The following is a 19,186-nucleotide window of genomic DNA, read 5'->3' on the forward strand; positions in this document are numbered from 1 at the left end:
CTGCTGACCATAGTCTTGACCCCAAAATCCTTATTCAGCTAAAGCAGAATGAGAATTTTGCCTGTTTAAGAAACATTATGGAAATGTCTGATTAAATTTTAAAATGAGAAGCCAGAAAACTTAGATGCAAATATTCTAGGCAAACGAAAGATCAAGGAAAAAAGCTAAGATTAATAATAAGATTCTTATTGAGGGGATACCATTACCTATTAAATCCGGTCAAACAAATAGCAAAATTATAAAAATGTTACTGCAATTTTAGTACAACTCATAATTTTTCCACAGAACAGCAAGATCATGCTAATTTCTTTGCAATTTTTAAAAATCCAGGAAGCGAGGGTAAAAGAAACTATGCAAGGTTCCTATTACCAAACTCCTTTTTCACTCCTAGTTGTAGCATGAAGGCTTAAGGGACTACAAAGGTACTAGACTTTCAGTCTTATTGAGCTCTAGGTTACTAGAGCCCCTCATATTAACTGTATGTCTCCAAAAGACTCTTCTGGTTGCCCACCCATCTGCAATAAGCTCTGACACCCCTTTCTTCTCTGTAGTGATGCTGCCAGTAGGTGCAGCAAAAACCTCTGAGAGGGCTTTACGGGAATTGCTGCAACTTGAATCAGCATTCACTCCTGGTTGAATATCTACTGGAATATTTGAGGTGTCTAAAGAAGAGCATGTCAGTGGAGCACAGTTGCCCTCTGGCATGACTCCAACCTGCACCGAGCCCCATCACCCCTCTGCAAAACTAAGGCAGCACAGGAGGGCTGGGGGAGCAGTCTGCAGTCTGTGCTAACCTTTCTGCAGCTTTTGGGGCATTTTGCTCTGCTTCAATTTTTTTTAATATTTATTTTTTTTCCCCCACCTTATTTTCTGTAGAGAAGAGAACATCTGGGAATTCACTGATTTGCCTTTCTTTTAAATTTCTTTTCCTGTGGAGAACAGAGAGCTGCAGTCACATAAGCATGCAATAGACTATGACAAGGAAAGGACCCCCTCCATTGTCAGGTCACAGGTTTTTACAGCTTCACTAAGAGCACCATCTGCTGGCACCAATATATTTATTTATTCCTCTTCTAAATCTTTTCCAGAAGAATCAGGCTTATTATTGTTACTTCAATAATCAGCATTTGCAAATTTAATTGAATTTGAATTCAAGTGCAGAAGTTCTTTTCATATGACATTATCTACTATTAGAAAACATGCTTTAGTGACTGAAATTCATGAACAAATGCTAAGTGTAAGATCGTTGAGATACAGAGACCCAAGGCCAAATTTTGCACTCTTTATTATGCCTTGCAAAAAAAAAATATTGAGTAATGGAACTGAATGCGGTGTGAAGGAGTGCAAGATTTGGCCTACATGGTGGTGTCATTTAATCATCTTCAAGAGCCATTTCACTGGCAACATTTGTAGATGCATAAAGGTCAAAAGTCTGCTATCAGAGCTGCACAGTAGATTCTAGTTTATTTTCTCCTTTTTTAATGGCATGTTCACTGACTGACAACCATGAATAATCTACCCATGTACAGTCAGAGAAGAAGAGCAGGTATAAGATCTACCATGCAACTTTGAAAGCAGAGGAAAGGAAGTCTGTTCTAGAAGAAATACATATGACCAGAAAGCTTTTGGAAACTCTTTTAACTTCAGATTCTTCCTGATGCTGGCTAAGGAGGAGAAGGAGTAATTGGATCAGTGCTATAATGTGAAACTACACAGGACAAGACAATTAAATTTCCTTTCTGTAATTGCAGCCTCTCTGGATGTCCTATTGCTGCAGCAGAGAAACTGGCTAAAGCTCAAGAGAAGCATCAGAACTGTGATGTGTCAAAATCAAACCAGGCATCAGATCGGGTTTTAAGGTATTAGAAATCACTATAATACTTATTATTATGCAGAATTCATCACACATTCACTTAATCTGAAAATTTATATTTTTATACTTGGTATATACATAAATATCTCCTTTAAAGAAGGGCTAGAATTAGGGCTTCTGGATCCAATTCTCACAGTGTATATTTCCCACTCAATTTACATGGGGGAGGGTTGATAATTATTTTGGCAAATACATGTAAAGCTGAAAAGCTCATTTTTGTCTTAGGCATTGTTTGGTGTAAAGATGACTGCTGGAGTACAAAGTCTAAGAACAATGTGAAAAAAGTTGGTATCTTTTGGGGATAAACTAATATTTACCGGTAAGTCTTGGTTTTTTCAGCAGGCTTTTACTAGTAAATATCAGTTTAAATTAAACCAGAAGCCCTACTTGAATTACCAAACTTTTGGTAGGACACTTGGAAAAATACCAACTATAGCTTAGATTCCAAAATAAGGTCAGACTTAGTTATTTGTCTCTGTTCCTCCAGTCACTGTCAGGAAGGATAAAAAGAGAGAAAAATTGTCCTAAATTTTCATACAAGAAGGACCTTGAACCAATTTGAACATAATGATACCTCTTGTCTTCCTCCCTAGAAGAGTCTTCATTTATCCAAAGGTGTATCCAGCTTTGAGCTATTGTCTCCTCTTTCGAGACACAGGGGTGGAAAAAATGCAACTGCTAAGGAGCTGAAGTATGAAGGATACACACAAAGGAACTAGACTTTTGCATGATTGTACCAGCCTTATGCTGATGATGCCCCAAGAGCTGCAGAATTTCTCCATGGATACTGCAGTATCTGTGGGCTGGGACAGGTACGTCCCTCCCAGCTGCCTTGAAGAGCGTGGAAGAAGTGCTGCAGCTTTAGTTCCCAGAATTTCATACTTATCCCATAGGTTTCTTAGTATTTAGCTGTCTTCTAGATTTAGAATGTGATAGGGCTGCTTAAAATGAAAGTTTTCTTCTGTATATTATCAAAATCATTGTTTGAATATTCTCTTAAAACTTCATAGAATCTTGATGATCTTTTCATAGGGCTAAGAATACATAAGTATGGTTTACATCTACAGAAGTTTTTTTGTCATGCCTATTGACTTCATTTGTCTTCCTCATATTGTTTTTGATGGGCTTTATCTTAACTGCCCTGAATTCAGATTGACCGATTTTTCATACAGCATCCCAAACAGTTTTGTTAGAGAAGGGTTCTGCAAAACCTATAAATAAAAAACACTCTTTGGGGGAATAACACAGTTTCTCACTTGATGGAAGAAGATAAAAAATACAGTGGCTTTTATCACTTAGAGGGAAGTCATTGAAGTCAGATGCCATAAAAAAAAAAAAGGCAACTGCTGAAAAGCAGCATCCGATTTGCTGGCAAACTCCATAGGAAGTGGTGCAGCAATCTTAACTTTGCTTGTGAGCCTGCTCTGTCTTTCAGATTTTATAGACAACTTTATTTTTTTCCTCTGCTTCCCATTTACCTTTAAGTCATTGAAGTATTTAAGATTAACAGCTTGGGAGCTACTTATATTTGCATGCAGGCAACTCATGGACCGACAGAGATTTTCTAAGACTGTATCTTGAATACTTGTCTTCATCCTAGTTTCCATCCCACCAGGATTTACAATTTCTTACATACAAAGAAATCAAATTCGTAGGACTTCTATTCCACAGAAATTTTGGATTTGCATTTAATGTAGAGGATCTGAATTGTTTTTTCTTTTAGCTAAATATAGATTATCTTGAGACAGGATCAAAATATTATTCATATCAGCTCATTGCATAAATGACCCCACTGTATTTTGTGAGGAAGAAGTGTCTAAAGGAACGAGCATACATAAATCAAAGGGAATAGTATGACTAATATGACTTCTTGGGCGATCTTTACATAAATATCCTGACTAAAGTCTATGAAAATTAATTCGTTCAGAAAAACATAGCATTCAAACCCTATTTCTTACTATTTATCACATTCCATTTTGTCAGCATAATGATACTTCTGGTCTTGACTGTATTTATGTTCCTATGAATGTTCCTTTCATTTTCTATGCTTATAAATGCAGTAAAGAAAAAAAAACAGCTAAAAAAAGAAAGACTTGATTATATGACTCTTGATTCCAGGAGAAGCACCTCAGGTGTGCTGTTCATCATCTTTACCTGCTGCTCAATGCACTAGGTAGACGTGCAGCATTGCGTAGCACTTTCTTGTATAGGTAGGGTTTGCAGGATCTGGCCTTCCTTTGCCTGCTTTGAGAGCTGATGACTTCGGTATCATGCAGCAGAGAGAGTGACAAGGGAGAAGTTCACTACAGCATTCTTCCATGGAGATTTCACAGGTTTCTCCAGTGGCTGACTGAGATCAGTTAGGGCTTCTCCTGATTATCCTCCCTGACTCCAAACTAAAGAGAAATTTAGTTGATGCAGTTTTGTGTATCAGGAATTGCAGCTCCTGCCAGAACCTTGTGTTTAAGGGTGAGCAGGACCTCCAAAGCAGCAGGTCAAAGACAACAAACATAGTGAGACTCCTGGGTATTTCTCAAGATGAATGTGAATTTGTATATTGAGGGATGAAACAGGACTAGCTGCTTTGGACAGCACACAGCAAAACAGCGTGCAACTCTATTGAAAGAAATTCAGAGGAAACTCCATTAATTAAGCGGAACTTCTGGTGCTGCTTTTTCTTTCTGATGTTGGAAGGAGTTTGTCCAAACTTCTTCTGTCAGTCTGCTTGCCCCTCTTTAATTTACCTCCCAAAAGACAAAATGTTTGCTATGTGATGCAACTACATGGGGAAAGGGAAATCCTGAGGTACTTTAAGACAGAATTTTAAATACTTTTAGCTACAGGATATATTTAGTGGTATTAGAAGAAATTTTGCCTAGGCTTTGTTCAAGAAAATATATATTGTTTGTCTGCTGAAAATAACCAAACTAAGCAAATGCAATAAGATATATTGCTGTCTCTTGAGTGCAAGAAATAACTAAGATTTTCTAATCTGAACTATAAATTATGCACAGATACAGTAAAATGAACTGCATCTAACAAACTTTACATATCTTTAATTTCTAGGCCCATGTGCTTTGTTAAGCAATTGGAGATCCCTCAGTATGGCTACAGAAACAATGTCCCCACCACTACACCCCGCTCCAACTTGGCCAAGGAACTAGAGAAATACTCTAAGACTACGTTTGAATATAACAGTTATGACAACCATGCCTATGGCAAGAGAGCCATAGCTCCCAAGGTGCAATCCAGGGATATATCCCCCAAAGGATATGATGGTAGGAGGTGCACACTCTTATACATGAGAGACAAGTTTGCAGTTAATCATGTTGTTGTATATGTAAACATCATACAAATACGACATGTTTTCATGTTCATATAGTATTATGAGGAATGCTGTCATGTGTAAATTATTTTAAAGGCTTTTTTGAAAAGCGTTGTTTTATAACGGTGCTTGCTTCAGGACTGTTGCACTGGCAAAAGAACATCTCCAGCTATTAAGCTCCTGGGATGTGTTGAGATGGCAATAAAAGCTAAGTAATAGAGCCAGTCCTTACATTGCTATCTGGGAGACCTGGCACAAGGGTCACATTAGGATTCTTGCTTCTGCACAGTAGTTCAGGTAACCCATAAAGATAACATATTTGCTCTGTGGGGATATGGAAGTAGAAAACCTGGATCTCATTGCACTTCAGAAATCACTGCTACTTACTTAATGAGGCATTTCTGCTCGTTTTGTCCTCATGAATGCACTTGTTGAATTCTCTGGAAAACCTAAGTAACAGGCCTAGGCATAGGCTGGAACTGACTTCAGTTCAGAAGAAAACAATGGATGGGGTCTGTCAGGCAAGAGGATTTTTATTAGGGGTGATAAATGAACTGCAGGATAAAGGAGGAGGATTTGCATTTTAGCTTTTGAGGACATCAGGGTTTTTTTTCAGAGAAAGATATTTGTATATATATTATGTGTGTGTGTGTGTATGTGTGTGTATTAAGCCAAATTATACAATAATATTTTCTTTTCTTTTTTTGAATGTTAACAGTTTATTATTTGGTTAAAATACTTGATACTACTCATGAACTACCATAGGAAATTTCAGGCAGGTGTCAGATTTTTGTTTAGGAAAGCAAAACCAAATATACTATATAGAACAATTTAAGCTGTTGCCTGAACACATAGTATGACATTCAAAGGTAGGTATGTGGAGAAAGGGAATATTGCTGTAGCTTTTGCCTTCATATTTCTGATATTTGGAATATTTTGCTTTCTCATAGAAGCAGCAGGTTTGTTCTTGCACTATAGTGAGAGGAGAACAGTTGTGAAAGGCAACATTTTTGAGTAAAAGTGCCCTTTTTCTCTCTCATGCACTGGCCTTGTTTGCCTGTATCAGAATAAGAGCTTGAATATTATTAAAGGTAAAGCACTAACTCTCGTTGTGGTTAGTAAGCTAATGAGTGTGCATCAATATAAGGTAAATGTGATATTAACTGTTGTGTATATGGTCTATCTACTCTTGCAGTAATCAGAGGATTGCTGGGGATTCTGTGAACATGTGCGTTTTCAGATCAAGTTACTGATGTTTTAGCAACTGATACAGATTTTTCTCATTTAAGATCCTTTTTCAGCAAATAATTACAAACTTTTTTCCTTTTTTTTTTTCTTTTTTTTCCCCAAATCAGCAGAATTTGAAAATACCTGTAACGATAAACACAAGTTTAACAGTGGCCTTAATTAGTGAAAGGCTGGGATGATACAGGACACTATCTTTATGCACACTAATCTGCCTTTGATATAAAGAGGAATTTTAGTGGGAGATAAGATTGGAACCCTGTTGCTTCACTGCTCAGTAATGTTAGAAAGAGAGAACTGAGGGACACTGCGTACATGTGATTCATTCTGGTACAGAAAATATATGTAGTTCTTGTGTATTCAAAACAGCTGAAGCTGGCTTATGTTGTTTGCCAAACAAAGACTGATTTCCCATGGATTTGTTCCATATTCCTGGCTCTGCAGGAGGCAGCACATGCTGTACCTGGTTCCAAGTGATGTTTGTGCTGCTTGGCCAGACAGACATACCAACTTTTTCTTTTTACCCTATCAGTGATTTTCATGACAACACTAGGATTCACATATCTCTGATATTTCATAAACACTCCATCGTATTTAGCTTAAATTTGCAAAGGATTTCCAAGCTCCTTAGGAAAACCAGGTAAAATCATAGAACAATGAAGTGAAACCTTGGTCATGGTGAAAATAGTCAAAGCTTTGACACTAACTGTCAGTGGGACAAGGATTTGGCTTACAGTTACAGTAAATAACTGAATATAAAAGAAATTTCAGGAAGAGGTTCTTCACTTAAAAGAGCCACTTTTCCTCAAGAAACTTAGCTGTTTTTCTAGGTGATTTCATATTTGTTTGTACAAAACCCCTATTAATTATTGCTACTAAAGCCAGTATAGAGGTAGAGAGTGCACATCTGTTATGTGTGTTAGCAGGTACGAAAGCAGATTTAGTTCTGAAAACTGAAAAATCCTGAAAGTAAGCCTAAGGTTTTGGAGGAACTTGAAAGTAAACAGTACTTTAAGTTTTCTGACTATATAAGATGAGACAAATAGTCTAAGGGTCTGAAAAATCAGTAGCTTCATATCTCAATCCTTTTATAATTGTAAGATAGAACTGTACTTCCATCATCAGAGAAAGGCATTATCTGTTCATTAAGTGTATGGTTGTTAGTGACATGAACATAAATATGTTGTTTGGATTGTTTTCTTGATTTTTTTTCCAGTAAGTTTTAGTAAAAACAAAATAGAATATGGATGCTTTATATTGTGGGCTAGGATGCTCTGAAAATTATTGAGAAATCTTTTGTTTGTGGGCTTGTTTTTCCTTCAAAACCAGTTTTGTAATGTACTGGGTATTAGGCTTATAGTTTACAGCAGCAGAGATAAGAATAGATGAACACAGCAGGCAGAGGAGACAGCAGCACTTTCAGTTGCTCAGATGATGGTAGGAGCTCCTCTCATCCCACCAGTAGGACTGTGTCCTTCCATCAAAGGACTAAGAAAATGTTAGGAGTGGGATTCATCGGACTGTACCTAGACTTCTATAATGTCAACACCTACACCTAAGCTCATCACCCCTTTCAGATCCAAGGAGAAAGTTAGATACTTCTCTGATGCAATTAATCTCCTCCTGAAGTATGTATTTAAAACTGGTCAGGTGAGTCATTGCCTGAAAGTTGTTTTTTTTTGTTTTGTTTTTTTTTCCACAGCCTGTAGAGGAAGCCTTGTAATGGCTAGGTCAGATATCTAAAGTTAAGTCAGATTTATCTCTTACTGTGAAAGTCAGAAAATTTGTTAAAACTGTAATTTATGTAGCATATTCAGTATTTAGGCAATACTGGGGATGAGGGTGCCTAAGCAGAATGTAATTCCACTCAAAATAATCTTAATTTTATGCTTTGTGTTGTTGGGATCTCTCCCACTCCTCCATTATTAACTAGCAAGAGGAGTTTGTAGACTTAGAGAGGCTCTTTGTAATCAGCTCACAGGCTTGTCTGACAGGGACCAGTACGGGCATGCAGCTGGGTAGACCTGTGTCTGTTATTTAATGGGAAAGGGACTTTTCACAAGGGCACACGTTGATAGTGGTGGTGGTTTCAAACAGAAGATGGTAAATGTAGTTTAGATGTTAGGAGAAAGTTCTTTACTATGAGGGTGTTGTGACACTGGAATAGGTTGCCCAGGGAAGTTGTGGAAGCCCCATCCTTGGAAGTGTTCAAGGCCAGGTTGGATGGGGCTTTGAGCAACCTGGTCTAGTGGGAAGTGTCCCTGCCTATGGCAAGGGGGGGTGGAACTAGATGATTGTTAAGGTTCCTTCCAACCCAAACCATTCTATGGTTCTATAATTCTGTGATTCTTATGATGAAGGTGTTTTCCACATTTGGTTTCACTCTGGATCACAAAACATAGGGGACACTCCAAAACCTTGTGCCACAGAGTTGGGCAACATAGCAAAGATAATTATCTGATATTGAAACAATGCATCTTTCCCTTCATTAGAGATCTACTTGATTTAGTTCATTATAAATTGGTGATATTTGTCTCCTGAAAAGCTAATGTGAAATTAACAGTCTGGGTTATGTGACTCATCTTAAAAGGTACAACTACAGCAAAGTTAAAATAACCATGGCCATTTCTTTCTGAGTGAATTTTGCTTAAATTGTTGGTAATCTAAACACCAGTAATTGCATAGCATGCTTTTAACACTTTACATCTTCAAAGTGTTTTGCAAGTAAATCACAACACTACTAAATTTTAGAAGCAACTTTCTATTTACAAGAAAAATTAGTTTGAGGGATAATATGGTTTGACCAAGGCCACAGAGGAGTCCGTGTCAGAGCCTGCATGAGTTTCTGATAGTTAGTCCTTCGCATAAAACTACTTCTTTCCCTCCCTTCCTTTAGCACACATTCTCATATAATTTCCCATGCAGTATGTCTCTTATGTTTGTCTAAATGTGACCTGCTATAACATGACTAACATTTTTTGCAAGTGACGGAAGTCTTATCTGTTCATATGAATTTTGAAAGATGTTTCTAATTTGACAAGTTCAGTGGTACAGGGTGCTTGCTGTGTTAACACAGTAGAAACAGAATTATTCCATTTTTTCCTTCCATAAGTATAGGGAAAATCTCGTATGTCTCGGATACTGTTACAAAGTAACATGGGATAAATGATGAATTTTTAATGACCACCACTGACTGATATATTACTAATGAAACTCTTGAGAAACAGTTCACAGTTTTAATATTAGTGGATACCCTGATAGAGTAGTTCTACTATGTGTTCAAAACAAAGAAATGTGATGAATGTTTAGCATTCACTTCACTTAAAAAAATGACACCCTGTGCGTTATGTAGCTTTCCTGAGAAAACTCCATCTGTTATGAATTAAGTGAAACACTATTTCCTTTACTGTAAAAATAACATCATTATTTTTTTCCAGTTTTTTAAAGAAAGGAGGATGGCATAAGCTCTTCAAGAGTTATTTTGCTTTCAGATTCTTCTTTTGAACCCTGCCTGCCTGACAAAGCAGCTGTGGTTCACAAATGGCCCATGCTCATGGGAGCAGATTATTATGTGTATGTCTGCTCAAATACACCTGAAGAGTCTGGCATTTAAATGGAGACCATCATGAAAGAGCTCTAGCTAGGGCCTGACCTTTTTTGTATAGCTCTCTAATCAGCATGCTAGTTGGTTATTGTTATACTGTGCTATATGGTATAATCTCTGCAGTATACATTTCCATCTTAAGTGGAAGTAGTCACTGTAATATGCATATCTGTATTGTCTGACCTGGATTTTTTTACTTTTTCATGAAAATACATGAGTTTTTAGGTTTAGGAGATGAGCTGATGCTTTCTTGCATTTCTTTATAAACACTTTAAAAATAGTTTATTTGGGAAGAGGGTCAGAGAAATAAGTGGGCTAATAGGGCTGTTTTCCATTATTACTATAACATCTTTGCCTACAAGGAACATTTCTTAGAAGTAGTGTTGCATTGTATTTAGATAGGCTGGATGTGAACTTTGTCAGTGCCTTGCTCTTCTGTAGCTGCTCATGATTTCTGTCAGTCAGAGTACAGCTGGGTGCCAGTGGCCTCCGCATGAGAAGAAAGGGTGTCTTTGTTCCTTATTGTTTTTATGAAGAATTGTAAGTGCTTGGGTTGTTTGAAGGTGGGGATGTTTCACTTATATGTTTCCATTTATGCAGCCACTGCTTCTTTCTTTGTGCGAGCCATGGTAAATCTCACATGTGACCACTGCCTTTCTTCCATCATGTTCCTTTCCTTTCTGATGGCCAGTGTTGTAATATTTGCCTGTGATGTAGGAAGAATAAACCTTTTAGCAAGCATGGGGTGTTTGAGGACGTATGGGTAACACTGTGGTCCAGAGACCAAGCCTGTCAGCCTAAGGGGGAGGTTGATCTCCAGCAGCTCTGAGGAGTCTAGGCCTTAAATTAACAGTTTGCTCATGTAAATGGGAAAAGGTCCTGTAATGTTTTGTTTCCTCCCATTAATAACAATTAATGAACTGAGCAGATCCTACCCTTTTGTCTGACTATGTATGTGGGGTAAAAGCAGTGTTTCTGTGTTTTTATTGTTTTCTAAATCCAGCCTGTTTGTCAGATGATTCATGATTACAGGAAGCAGATTTATATAGGAGATTATTTCATATAAACTCACATATGTAGCATATACAAGTCACAGACAGAAATCAAGAAATACAGCCATCATTCTTATTGTGGGCTTTTTTTTGGCATTGGTTACTGTTGCTCATTATAAATTTCACCTCCAGCAGTTTGTTTTTCTCTTCACTTATGCAGCATGCTCGTTCCTTTGAGTCATCCTTGTCATATTTCTTCCCACAGCTAAACGCTACTGTAAGAATTCAAGTCCAACCAGCAGCACAACAAGCAGTTATGCCCCTAGCAGCAGCAGCAATATGAGTTGTGGTGGAGGCAGCAGTGCCAGCAGTACCTGCAGCAAGAGCAGCTTTGACTATACTCATGACATGGAGGCAGCGCACATGGCTGCTACTGCTATTCTGAATCTCTCCACTCGCTGCAGGGAGATGCCTCAGAACCTCTCCACTAAGCCTCAGGATCTCTGTGCGAGGGTAAAAATTAGTAATTCTGTTTGTTGATGAAGATTTCTCTTTACTGCACTTGCTCTGTGGCCCTGGTAGATAGAATAATAGCTTCAGTATATCATGCTCTTTTTTTTTTTCTTTTTTTTTTTTTCCCCCACAAAATTAACATAATCTGGTGGCTCTGCTAAAGCAGGGAGGGAAGGAAAAAAAAAAAGAAAGGTGAGAATTCCTCACAAGGATCTCAGGAAATCCTGATCGGTATATAAACTGACGATACTGATAGCATGTACTCCCTCTTTTTTGAATTTGTCTCTTACTAGTGCAGTCTGTAATTATAAATGATGTCTGGGTTGCTCAAGTGGTATTAATTGTACTGCTGATGTTTTTGCTAAACACTGTCTGATTCATACATTTTGTGAAAGGGTTAAGAGTTAGTGATATATTTTCATTTAAAAATCGCAAATGGGACCTAAGGCTTTAAGATCTAGTGTAAAGAAATCTGTGCTACTCATATGTTAGAATTTCTTGCTTATCTGTCATCACAGTTTTAAAGTGATTGCATAATACATTCAAAATTAACAAATCCTCCAGTACAGGAGACTTTAAATGTGCATAACAGTTGTGCAGGGTCACTAATGTTCTGTATGTTCACAGAGCCTCAGTATTTTATGAAATGCCTATACAGATACAAATAAAAGCTTTTTTTGTTAAGCTTCATATATTAAGACAACCAGTGCACTATTAACACTCATTAATGATTTACCAGGAGATTATTTTTTTTTAATTATAAACATTGTTTCAGCTCTGATAGCTGTTTAGAAATTAATATTTAACATGCATAAGCAAACAGTACAGTGCTACATATAGGAGACCACTAGATGGCTAAGTAGACAGATGCAGTGCAGAGGAAAGAAACGTTTTTATTGTGCTTATAGAACAGCTTTTCAGCTGGCAGACATGTTCTGTTCCTCTACGTATAGACAAAGGTTTTCTTCCGCTCATTGTGTAAAGCCCCTTGATCATTCATAACAGACTGAACCACAGCAGTAGATGTTAGTGATAATGTGGATTTGAGCCAGAAAGGCTGGTGACTTTGTTTTCAAATGCTGCTTTTTATATTAATTTATTTAATACTATTCAAGAAGGAAATCTCTTTCTGGCAGGTAAAAAAATGTGGTTGTTCTCTGTACCAATGTGACGGAAAAAGTTGGAACACAATGCTAAATATTTTCTGTATCAAAACTGGCTGAGGACTCTTTCCTCATGTGTTACTCTATATTAAGACTGAAGGAATGAATCTAAGAAGATAAACAAGTATTTTCTAAATTAAATTAGCAGGGTAGCGCCAATTAGATATATGCTCTGACAAAAGGCAGTAATTCAGAAAGAGATTTGCATTCAGTGCTTTTCTGCAGCTTTGCTGTTATTTCAGAGGAGAGAAAGTCATCAGCCGTAAGAGGAGTCAGTTGCATTCACATCCGTCTTGAAACCAAATGTCTTGTGAAGTGTTTCATATTTGAAAGCACGAGGGATGCTCTGTGGCCATTTTTATTTTATCTGTCCTTATTTTTTTAAAATAATCTTCATTTTAAGATATCTAATTCTCCTCACCTGATATAATAGACAAACCTGTTTTGTTTCTATAAAAAAAAAAAGTCAGAGCCTGTACTCACCCTATTTTTCACAGTATCTAAGTCACTGCAGAAACTGGTGCAACTGTTGTTGCAGCTATTCTGCTACCTAAATGTCTTGATTATGAAGATAAGTATAAGAAATTTTAATACATTTGCATCTGTAAGAGAGGAACCGTGAAATCTGAGTGTATATCCTCATGGGTAAATGGTGTCCAAAAGGACTTGTTTTGGTACCCTACCTCCCTGTTTCATTTTCTGACATCATCTAAACAGACATTGACTGTTAACATTTAAAAAAACAAAGGCTATTTGATGCTAGATGTTTTTTGTTACTGTAATTATCCAGACAGCTGTTAGGGCTGGAAACAAGAATTATGCAGGTGTTACTTCACAGATACTCACCTGTCACAGCATTAATCAAGAGTATAAAGACAATGACAAGAAAATACCTTTAGGCATTTCTCCGTTTCACATTTTGCACCTGTGTGCTGGGTGTCAGGAAGGTAATGAAGACTGTCCCCTCTTCCCCCAAATGTCAGATTAGCTATTCAGGAAGAAATCTACTTTAGCAGCATTAATGTTGTGTAACAGCATCATGCTATGTGTGGGAGGGGGCTCAATGCTTACAATCTATACAGGAATGCAAAAGCATTTTATCATTCTGCTAGGCAATCAGATTGAAGAACACAGAGGGGTAACAGTTTGCTAGTGTGAAGCCGAATTAACAATATTTTTCTTGTTTTGACAGAATCCTGATATGGAAGTCGATGAAAATGGGACATTGGATCTGAGCATGAACAAGCAGAGGCAGCGAGATGGTTGCTGTACCATTTTGACACCACTGGAGCCAATGTCCCCACAACGGCAAGCCGTGATGAATAACCGGTGTTACCAGCTGAACGAGGGTGACTGCTGGGACTTGCCAGTGGACTACACTAAAATGAAGCCCACTAGGATAGATGAAGATGATTCCAAAGAGATTAATGTATGTCTTTTTCATCTATTAGTTCTTGCTGCGGTCTAATTTTGGTAATTCATTAAATTTCTGAAATTTGGAGAGAAAGAGGAAACAAAATTGCTGTGTGCTAAAAATGTTGATTTTCTACAAAAAGGACTTTCTGCTGGTTAATCTTTAGGCCTATATCATGCTGGCACACATCTGATTTGTGACTAAGTTCCATAAGACAACATTTGAACCATGAATGTGAATCATGTTTTCTAACAGCATCATCTTGTTAACAAATATTTTTTGTGGTAAAGATATTTCTTTATATCCAGATTACATTACATTGTATAAGTATGTTGACATAACTGTCTAATACTGGGATAATCAGCTCGCAAGACAAGATATTCTCCTGAATTTAAAAACTGTAAATGATGTTCTGAGTATTTGAAAGTATGTATTAGCTGTAATAAAAAATCAAACAATTTTTTTAAAAGCAGCAGAGGACAATGTAAGCTTCCAGCTATTTCAGCTAATCTTCTAGATTGCTTACACACTCCTGTGTGTAAAAGGCCTGTACTAATGAAATACTTGGTTTCAAGAATGCAAAGAGATATTAGAAATAAGTATTACTTTTCAATTCATAATACCAATACAATGGCAAAACCCTTTAAACAGAAGAGGCAAAGAAAGAAAACATGCTAGTGAATTTATTTTAATTTTCCAAACTTTTAAACACCCAGGACACTGAAGACATCTGCTGGGAAGTCTTGATTGTCTCTGCTTTTGTTCATAAGGTTATTCACTGTTCAGTTTACAATGCTGCAATGAATGCAGTTTAGCCATTTGGAGAATTCTAGAAGTTGTTCTTTGTTTTTTCTTGGTTTATAACAGAAAATTAGACTAATCATGTGTGTGGTGTATGTCTCTTGCCAGTTTTAATCAAAATACAAGACTCTTTTCAGTATCTTTGAAATATAACAAAGTGGCATTTTCACTAGATACACTTACTGCATTCTAGCTCTGGTGTTAATTACAGTTTTGCTATTAATTTCACTGCAGTTAGGAGGAAATCTGTCACTATCAAGGAAATGTGAGGTAAACCAGACTGTATAACATGCTTTTTTTCAGAGTAAGCAGGACTTACTATTTCTACTGTGGTGTTCATAGCACCATCTGCAGGAATCACTAAATCAATTCATGCACCCATAGATAGTTTTGAATTTCTGAATGCATCACAAACGTTAATCCTAAATTATATAATAATATTTTGACAGACAGATCCATTGAGATTTGCCCCAGGTTGAGATTTTGTGCATAGATGTTGAGATAGCTCCTGTTTAATCCTTGAGATGTTCTAAACAGTTAAAATGTTACTGGCTTTTTGATGCATAAGGTACTCTATGTAGTCATCCTGTTTTCCCTTGTCTCTGCTTTAGACTTTAGAAAAAAACACTAATTCTTTTAAAACAAAATAGTATAACAGCTATAGAAAAAACTCTGTTTTGCCCTTTTTCCTAATGAAATAACCTATATATTCAACATATTGTGAAGTCTTCATTGACATATATAAGGATTACTTAAAAGTTTAATAAGTGAAGGAATAGTGTCATCAGTTTCCTCTGTCAGGATAGGATGAAAGAGGAGATGGCATCTGCTTTGCGTCATTTTGCATAAGTTGAACCTCACTTGGCTGAAACTAATGCATGTATATTTGCCTGTAGCCGGAAGATTTGGATCCTTTCCAAGAGGCACTTGAAGAAAGAAGGTATCCTGGTGAAGTTACAATTCCAAGTCCTAAACCCAAATACCCTCAATGCAAAGAGAGCAAAAAGGATTTAATAACGTAAGCATAATGTGAGGTGAAATTATTTTTCTCCTTTTAACCTTTTCTCTCTGTCTTTTTTTAAACAAACGAGTACATATACGCCTTGCAGTATGAGCATGCAACATTTGCAGCATATAAATGTTTCAAACTGCCAGTTAAGTAAAGTGATAAGCTAACGTGTATTTGCTTGTTCTTAAAGATGCTATATTGTATTGAGACGCCATTTTCATTTAAACCTGTTCATTTTGCAGCTTTTCGATTAGGATGCTTAAAACCCCTTGCAGTCATTGCAGCTAAACTGGAAACAATGAAACTTAAAAGTTTTTTTTTTTTTAAACATACTTACTATTTTGGCTGTTTTTGTTTTTGTTTGGTGGCAGATGTCCAACACCAGGGTGTGATGGGAGTGGTCATGTGACTGGTAATTACGCCTCACATAGAAGGTGTGACTTCATTTTTTTCATGGTGGATTCTGTCTTTTCAATTTATTGTTTTCAGCTTACCTCAACAATGCTGTCAAAGTAAAACGTTGAACTATGTGTTAACCCTTTGAGTAATAAATGTTGATCTTAAAAGCATGCTAATTTGTGTGTCGTATAAGCGTCTTTTATTTTTAAATAGACTACTAAAATTTCAAAAGTATTCTTAAGCATTTAAGTAGTTAACCCAGGAATCTCAAATATTGTTTTTTTTACATTCTATTAGTCATGGAGAAACAAAAAAAAAGAACATTTGCAGTATTTAATTTTGGAAGTAATGTTGATACCTAAATATATTCAGAGGGTTAACTATATTACAAAATTCAATATTACAGCACTTGCCCCATCGCTTTTCTGCATTACAAACTTTTACTTTTTAATTTTTATGTTGTGTTTGTTTGGAAGTGTTCAGTTAATAAGGAGATTCACTTACTTGTATGCCCTGCCATGTCTTACAGTTTATCTGGCTGTCCCTTGGCTGACAAAAGCATTCGAAGTATGCTGGCCACAAGCTCACAAGAACTCAAGTAAGATATAAAGAAAAAATATTTTATTTTTAAATATTTATTTGACTGCAAATTAGAAATTAGAAACACTGTCTGAAGAGTTGCTGCAGAAGGACAAGCAGAGACTGCTTGGAACGTCTTGAAATCTCTAGAAATCCTACACAGGCTGGCTTTATACCTGCCTGTTGACATAGTATTTAATTTTTTATGTTCACTAGGTGATAAGGATGGACAAAAGTCAGAACTTATGGAATTTCATCTAAATGTTAAAATTCCTATTAAGTTTTTTTACTGAATGCTTGAGTTTGCTAGTTAGAACAGAAAATTCTCATGCGATTACACTGATGGAATACTTCCGATTACACAGCCAGTAAAGTGCTGTAGTTTCTCAGACAGAGATCAGAGGAAAGAGAAAACAATTTGTTTATCCCTAATGTTTGCATAATTTTTGCAGGTTTGTATCGCTGTTATCAGCTTAATGCATTTTCTCATATGACTATGTTTTTAGTGTTTACTTAGTTATTCCCGTACTTAAAATGCATTCTTTTAATTCCTTTCAGTTCTTTGGAGTGACAGTTGTGAGTAATGAAAGTTAGAGAATTGTGAGACTTTTGGTCTGTCTTCCTGCTTGATCAAAACTCGGTGTGTGGAAGAACTACATAGCATTTGTTGGTGCTATGAGATAGTGGTACTCCTGAGTTTGTATTGTGGTTAATATGGAACCATTTCTGGAGTTCAGTACATACCTTGATGCAAAAATCAACTGTTAAGCATGGGAATTATAAGAAGGCAAGCATGAGGAAGATGCTGAAGTAAGATTTTTGTCTAGTCTTAGCTAATCTAGTCACTAAATGCAAGCAATAGGTGCAAAAATTGCAATTTATTTCCTACCCAATCAAAAATAGTGTTTTGGAACTATCAGTTTAGAACATGCTTGTATCTACTACTAGAAGACTATGTGAAAAGGTGTATAAATGAGATCAGGGAAAACATGTAAGTATAAGCAGGGTGAGATATGGGCACATAACCCCAAAGAAACTCAGATATGGATCTGTATTTTAGGTTGGGATAGGTTAAGTTGTAGATGTTCAAGGAAGTGTACTGACGTAAACAGAACACAGACAAGACTCATGGGGCAGCTTGAATAATACTTTAAGTACATACTGTGCTGCTCTAACCCTTGATGAAGTTTCCGCTTGTGTTAAGGAACTCCTGAACTACCCCATCTCCTCCACCTTTCTCAAGCATCTGCAGTCAAGCCTACCTAGCACAGACTGGGAAGAAAAAACAAAAGTAACTTGACCTTGAAATCACACGGTCTCATGCCATTGTCTCTACCTATTTCAAGTTCTGCCTAAGCAGAGTGCAAAATTAAGTCATATTTCAAGTTCTATTTTTAGGTCCAGCATCTACTTAGCATTTAACATTAATTATTTATTTTAGCAGTTATCATAGTACCTATTGAATACATAAAAACTCTGTTACATGAATACAAAAGTTAGGAAATTTAATTAGTTAGAATTTTAAGCAGGCTAGCTTAACTCAGTTCACTTCTGCAGTTTCATTACAAGGCAATCCTTTTTCTGATCACATGTTTTTCCATAGGATAGCAAAGTAATTATTTGCACAGGGCAGACAGTAATCACAGCATAAGCAACTAATGAATTTCTTCTGGTTTCCTCATCATCTTATGTGTGGCCCTGTCTGTTATTTACTGCACTTTTCTCAAACTGTTCTCTCAGGATATAGCTACTTACTTTTTTACACGTTTGACACTACCACTGCATCCTAATTTATTTATCTTGGTTGTAAAGGAATTAATTTCTTTTCAACTGCAATTACACACTGAAATAAGCCAGGACTGGCATTATCTCCATTTTAAAGCCAGAAAACTTAAGCATATGATTTTGGTTGCTCAGTTTCAGACTACTAGTACTCAATTTGACAGAGGTTTTTGCACTGTAGAGAGCTGTATATGTTCAAAGCCAAGTGCCCACTGAATTTGCTTGGAGCTGTGACAATTCAGCAGTTCTATATGACCCTTTTTCAAAAGGGCTGAACTCTACAGAAAAAGCAGCATGGAGTCCAGTGTTCCAGAACAGCCATGGAACTACCCTTTCTCCTCCCCTAAAACTCTGATGAGTCCCAGCTTCCACTTTCATTCACTCTGCCTTCTTTTCCTTCATCAGTTTTTCCACATTACTCCCTGTCTTAATCTCCTTGTCAAATCAACCCATCTCCTGCCTCCGTCACAATTATATTGCTATTTTC

The 19,186-nt window shown here is 36.8% G+C and overlaps 1 protein-coding gene across 1 annotated transcript in view; it reads left to right on the forward strand.

Moving 5' to 3' along the window:
* The window catches only part of MYT1L (myelin transcription factor 1-like), a 135,079-nt gene that overhangs the window by 62,495 nt on the left and 53,398 nt on the right, over positions 1–19,186 (forward strand). The window contains exons 8-14 of the mRNA XM_009999169.1: positions 1,752–1,859; positions 4,940–5,151; positions 8,544–8,546; positions 11,305–11,552; positions 13,908–14,144; positions 15,827–15,948; positions 16,868–16,936. Coding sequence (XP_009997471.1) covers positions 1,752–1,859; positions 4,940–5,151; positions 8,544–8,546; positions 11,305–11,552; positions 13,908–14,144; positions 15,827–15,948; positions 16,868–16,936 — 999 coding nt within the window. The remainder of the gene's footprint in view (positions 1–1,751; positions 1,860–4,939; positions 5,152–8,543; positions 8,547–11,304; positions 11,553–13,907; positions 14,145–15,826; positions 15,949–16,867; positions 16,937–19,186) is intronic.

Source organism: Chaetura pelagica, unplaced genomic scaffold (assembly GCF_000747805.2).
Source record: "Chaetura pelagica isolate M959 unplaced genomic scaffold, ChaPel_1.0 scaffold90, whole genome shotgun sequence".
Taxonomy (NCBI): domain Eukaryota; kingdom Metazoa; phylum Chordata; class Aves; order Apodiformes; family Apodidae; genus Chaetura; species Chaetura pelagica.